At 39.5% G+C, this 6,278-nt stretch overlaps 1 protein-coding gene across 1 annotated transcript in view; it reads right to left on the bottom strand.

Moving 5' to 3' along the window:
• Positions 1 to 4,756: 4,756 nt before the first annotated feature.
• The window catches only part of ptprq (protein tyrosine phosphatase receptor type Q), a 171,285-nt gene continuing 169,763 nt past the window's right edge, over positions 4,757 to 6,278 (bottom strand). Inside the window, exon 57 of the mRNA XM_080191499.1 lies at positions 4,757 to 5,269. Coding sequence (XP_080047625.1) covers positions 5,232 to 5,269 — 38 coding nt within the window. The 3' untranslated portion in view covers positions 4,757 to 5,231. The remainder of the gene's footprint in view (positions 5,270 to 6,278) is intronic.

Here is a 6,278-nt window from a genome sequence, read left to right as displayed (position 1 = left end):
ATGAAGTCTGTGGCCTTATGCAATTGACTTGAATAACATTCAGGTTTGGGCTGATAAGTGGCAAGTAATATTTGTGGCTCGTGCCAAATAATCATTAATTCCAAAAAAGGCAGTCCCAAATAAGAGAAAGTGTCTTTCCTTGAATTTTGATAGCGTAACCATTATGACATTCCCTACCATTAACATGCTAGGAGTTATCTTTGACTAGAGACTTAACTGAACCAACTAGATAAATATTCTGACTACAAAAGCAGATGAGAAGCTGAGAATTTTGCAGCAAGTGACTCACCTCCAAAACCATTTCACCATCTACAAGGCACAAGATTTGAATGTGATGCAATATTCTCCACTTGCCTGGATGAGTGCAGCTTCACAAAGAGTTGAGAAGCTAGCTACAATCATGCAAAGCAACTTGCTTTATCAGCACCCACCCACCAGATTAAATATTCACTCCTTCCATCGCCAGTACATAGTGATTGCAGTATTTGCCATAAATAATATACCCTGGAGCAACTTGCCATGGCTTCTACAATAGCACTTCCAAATATGCCACTTCTATTACCTGGAAGGTATCACGTCAATATTTATAGTGAATATGCAAGTGATTGTAAATCGCTGAGTTAGATTCAGATTTGGGATTTTCTGTCCCCATCCTTCTCAGCAGGATCGGTGGCAAGGGTGTTCATTCTAAAGCTTTTCCTTTTCATTTTATTGTTACTTTGCCTGCCTTCCTTTTGACTTGGTTCAAATTGCACCTTTGTTGGATACCTTGCAGGAAACGATAGTGTTATGAAGTTTTAAAATCATAGAACTTATACTGTTTGTGGCAAGCATCAGCAAAGAGAGTTTTATACAGGTCTCAATTTAATGATTCAAGGTTTGTCCAATAAATAACACCATTGTTTGTGCAATGTTTACAATAGCATCATGTATTTCACAAATATTTTTTGTAGTTTAAGATCCTACAAACTGTGTGCTACATAGTGTCTGCCCATTTGGCTATGAAACAATAAGAGCCTGACTGGAGCTCTATCTATCATCAATATTTTTTTAACCAAAATTGAAAAAGCTTCACATTAGGTTGGGAGCAACACAATTTATGGGAATTCAATGTGCATTTTATTGCTAAAACAAACTTACATTTTCATAGATCAGAGATTTTACGTTGAAACAAATGCTGTGCAGTTTTCCTTTATTTATCCAGTAAATTATGATCTTCGGTTCACTTCCTGGCTAAATACATATGAATGGAGGTCCGTGTGATGAATCATATTAAAAGACAATACATAGGCTTGTTTAAATTAACATTTACGTTATTTAAAATACTTATGTTGCAATTATGTTGATGTTTGAGGATCTACAAATGGTGGGTTGTAAAGGAATGTAATTTAAATTTTCATTCTCTGTCTAACATCCTGTGGGACCGTTGGCCCCATTTTCAAAGCAACACATAGAAAATGTCCAGTGTGGGATGTTGGAATGGTGTAGCGCACAGCGACTGTTAGCCTGTCAATCAACTTATTGACTTTATTCTTGTAGTTGCATGAACCCATGTAACAATAAAACACTTCCATCAAACACACTGAAACATGCTTAAATATTGGAACAACAGTACAAAATAATTGCAATATTTTATTGATGTGGGTGTTGAAAAGAATTACAAAATTGGAGAGAAGCAATTACAATAATTAATTTCAGGAAGTGTGAGACATAAAGATCCATGAACAAAACCACGAACTCTACTAGTATCGGTGCTGAAATTGTACATTGGTTACTAGTATAGAATGCTTAGTATATTCTTCTAAAATTCCATATATTCATCTAAAATGAGACACAGAAACATATTGCTAAACATCTTACACTCATTAGGATGAACCAAAGAATGCGAATTTTCAAACAATCATGACAATTTTTTTTTATTCATTCGTGGGATATGGGTGTCGCTGGCTGGCCAACATTTATTGCCCATCCCTAGTTATTCTTGGAAGACAGTTGAGAGCCAACCACATTGCTGTGGCTCTGGAGTCAGATGTAGAGCAGACCGGGTAAGGACGGCAGACTTTCTTCCCTAAAGAACATTAGTGAACCGGATGGGTTTTTCTGACAATCGACAATGGTTTCATGGTCATCAACAGATTCACAATTCCGGACTTTCTTTTTGATTGAATTCTACATCTGCCACAGCAGGATTTGCACCAAGGAGAAAAGGGGTGCTGATTGGTTAGAAAATCAACTCTAATTGGTGTTGTCATGGAGAAAACAGTGGGGATCTATAGGCACCCCTTGCTTCCTGGTAATTCAAAAAAGGTGCAAGGATTAAACATATTTCTTTCTCTGCAGCGATTTGTTCCTTGCATATGAATGTATGTCACTTTCAGCAAGCATAAATAAGCCATGCTATGAGCTTAACTGGTAGGCCTGGATTTTCTGAGAAGCAGCAATTCTGATTTGATTGCGGCTGCAATTGAACTTGATGAAGTTGCACATTTCTGCTGCAACCTCTGAGCTCAACTTTCCCAGAGATGCATGGTGGAATGTCCCTCAGGGACATCAAAGTGAAAAAGATCGGGTGAAGAAGAGACACCCTAGTTTTACGGAACATGGTAACTTTAAAGTCCTGTTTGTATGTTGGTGAATTAATGTCAGTGGGTGGATGAGTGGAATGGTGAATGAGTAGGTGGATGAGGTAAGTGGGTAGGGGTTAGTGGGTGTGGTAGTAGGTCAGTGAGGAGGTAGGCTCATTGTGTGGATGGTGGGTAAGATGGTACGTAGGTCTTGGAAGGATAGTTAGGTTAGGTCAAGGGGTAATTGGTCAGTTGGGGAGTAGTCAGGTTGGTAATTTTTGTGTCAGGACAGGGTGTAGTCAGTTGGATCATGGAGGTAGTCCGGTTGTGAGGGAGCAGTCAGGTCGTCAGTTTGTTGTTGAGTGGTGTGCGGGGTGGGTAGTTGGGGAATAGTCGGGTTTGGTTGGGTGTAGGCAGGCAAGGAGGGTTGTAGGTTGTTGAGGTTGGTAGACAGGTTGTTGGGTGGGTACTCGGTTGGTGGCGATTGGGAAGTTGGTTTAGAATTACCCATGATGAAAGAATAGATTATAACCTATCATTTCCTGACGACTATTCAGACAAGTACTGCTAAACTGTCCAAAGTCCCAGACAGGTGGAGATATTTGCAGAGAATCTCCAGGAGCAGAATTGCCTATCAGAAGTTGAAACTTCCTGGGCAATTCCCACAGAGATCCCCACATCAGGAGTTCCACAGGTTCCCAATGTGCATTGTCAGTCTTGCATTCAGTGTCTGACAATCCAGAGACCAGAAGATTTGTACCATTACCTTAAATTGGTTGTTCGTGTAGCCATTAGCACATTTGGTATTGCTCAGCAAGTGTTTCCTAATCATGGAACCACACCTAACCATAGACGTTTTGTTCTGGGTTGTCCAAGCATGGGCTGGTTGAGTATAGTCTATGATCTACTTATTACGAACAGTTAGAGGAATGTGTTTGACAGCTTTGACAAAGGGTCATCTGCACTTGAAAGGTCCGCTCTTTTCTTTCCTTACAGATGCTGCCAGACCTGTTGAGATTTTCCCTCTTTTGGTTAGAGGAACATGTTGATTTGATCAGAAACCTTTGGGACATGGTCTACATACCTGATCATACCAGCACTGAAATTCCTACATGATGTTGCATTGTGGCGTGGCAAACAGAAAATCTTCTTTACTCATAGCAGCATCCGATTAGGGAAAAACACCACTCATGTCTCCACTGCGTAACAGCAACATGAAATGGCTTGTTTAACCTATTGTTCAAACTAGTTTGTATAGTCATGGTTCGTTTACGTTTGTGAAAAATGACATGCTTTTATACATAGGGGCCCATGCTCTGCAGACAAAAGGAACATGTTCAAGCCTTGCACATTTTTTTGAATTACTCAGAAGCAAGGAAAGCCCATAGCTTTCTCCATGACAAATCCTCAGCCAGAGACAGTTTGTCAACCAATCTGTACTCTTTTCTCCTGTGGTATAAACTGTTATGATTGTTTGAAATTTGACATTCTTGCGTTTGTCCTGATGAGTGCAAGAGAAAAAGCTTTAGCAACATGCCTCTCTTTTCAGCAATGTAAAATAAATGAGTTCACATCTACATTGAAATAGTGTATGTAGGAATTTCAAACAAATGTGCATTTTAACACCCCATCAAGTATCCTCAGAACTATTGCATAATGCTGTTTTTTTTAATAAATACAAGATAGTTCAGGAGTCTTCTCTGTTCAAAACCTATATAAGTATGTACAACATAACTCTAGCTAATATACTCAATTTTCAGATTTACATTTGGATTATTCAGTAATAAGTTTGCTTGACAATGCAGAAGAAACTTAAAATGGGTCTGTTTAACGCATGAGTCTTTTTACAGTTCAGCACAGTAATAAGAGTATTTGGAATTAAGAAGGGAGCTTCATCCAGATAAAAACAAGGACCAACCTGATAGCTCTGTTTGAGTTAGCGCAGAGCTGTAAGTGTAAACAGCAGAATGTCCCTGAAGAGCTACTGTCTGAACTGCAGTAGGAGATTAATCCCTGTGGTGTCAGAGGGGTGAGTGTTCAGCTGTTCAGGATCACAGACTATTCTGCCAGTGTGCACTGAGTTCAGCTACAGACACCAAAAACCAACATTTTAGTGGAGACCATTGGATCAGAAATGGAGATAATATAAAAGACACAATAAAACTTTGGTAATTGAAATACTACAGTACTACAGGCAACTCAAATATGTATTTACCTCCAAATCGAATACAACTTGCACATACAGACACACACTGCAATCTAAAATGTGCACAGCAAAAGCAACACATTTTCATGAAAAATTAAATTTTACATCATATTTGGCTCATGTTACATTAAAAAATGCAAGAAGTTACAAAAGAGTAAAAATGAGCAGCATAGCAAAATCAAGGCCACTGATTTGGAAAAGATATAAGAGCTGAAAATAAATTTATTATTTATGCAAGAAGTATGGAGATAATTAATTCATTGATTATCCATCAAAACCAAACACAAGTATAAAGAAATATTTTATAAAGGCACAGTGGGGATAAAGGAATTTGCTATGCTTGTAATTTAAAGGAGTCTATTTACAGATGATCTTTGGCCCCTACTCATAGAAGCTCTCGTGTTAATTTCCTGAAATGAGTATAATGCAACCTTCTTGATGCCTTCAGCAGTGTCTGAGGATTACATGGTTGTTTCCTCCCATTCTAGTTCTACATCACCTAAAAGAAATTTGCAAAAATGTCAGTATTAACAGTGTAGCAATTTTAATCTTGAGCAAAGGCCACTCATTCTTGAACTATTGATGATATATTTTGTATTCACTGACAAAGCTCTGCAGCCTCAGGGACCAATTCTAACTCGGACCTGGGGCGGTGGGTAGGAGGTGGTGGTGGTCAAAGCAAACTATCCAATACTTCCCACCAATATGAAACCAGACATCACTCTGCCATTGGGAGGAGTCAACATTATGGGAAATCAGCTCACCAGTGGAGATTCATAAAAATAATCCCTGGGTAGGTATGCACAGGCTGGGATGTTTATCAGCAAGTCCACAATTGAGGGTGTGAGGGGGGAAATAACTGGGGAAGTGGAGGCTCAATATATTGTTGCACATTTGACCTCTGTCTAATGTATAAAGTATCTTGTAAACATTTCAAAAGAGACAACAGTATCTTGTTTTGAACAGCGTGCCATCACTTTCCCAAGGGCAATTAGGGACTGGCAACAGATACTGGCCATGCCCACAATGTCCATAAATGAATTAGAAACAAACGTACCATAAGGCCAGCATCTTCTGGCCTGACAGCCCTTTTGTGCATGAAGTTCGGAAATTAAATTGGTTGTGAGTAGGACTGTAGTGCAACCCTTTCTCCACTATTATCTTCCCGTGCCTGAGCTGTTCTAGCTGTGGTAAGACTACTCAATAATCACCGAATAGACACGTGTCACTTGTGGCTTTTCACAATCATGAGAAACTCATTCTTTAGGTGACTATTACAAAAATCAAGAGCAAACTTATGTCTGAGAACCAAAGTTCTGAACATAACATTATTGGTGGAATCTTGTGCCCTCCCCAGTGGTGGATTTGAGGTGGGGTGTGGGGGGGTGGGGGGGGGAGCCTGCGGTTGGGTGGTGGTTTGTGATTGGAGATCTGTCATTTTCCTACTTCCATCCTAATTGAGTCCATGGTGGGAAGATCTAAGGATGGTTTGCCTACCTTGCCAGCAA

The sequence above is a fragment of the Carcharhinus amblyrhynchos genome, chromosome 6 (assembly GCF_965287045.1).
Source record: "Carcharhinus amblyrhynchos chromosome 6, sCarAmb.v2.hapA, whole genome shotgun sequence".
NCBI lineage: Eukaryota > Metazoa > Chordata > Chondrichthyes > Carcharhiniformes > Carcharhinidae > Carcharhinus > Carcharhinus amblyrhynchos.
Note: the sequence above shows the minus strand (reverse complement) of the source record. Positions and strands in the feature narration are given on the sequence as shown.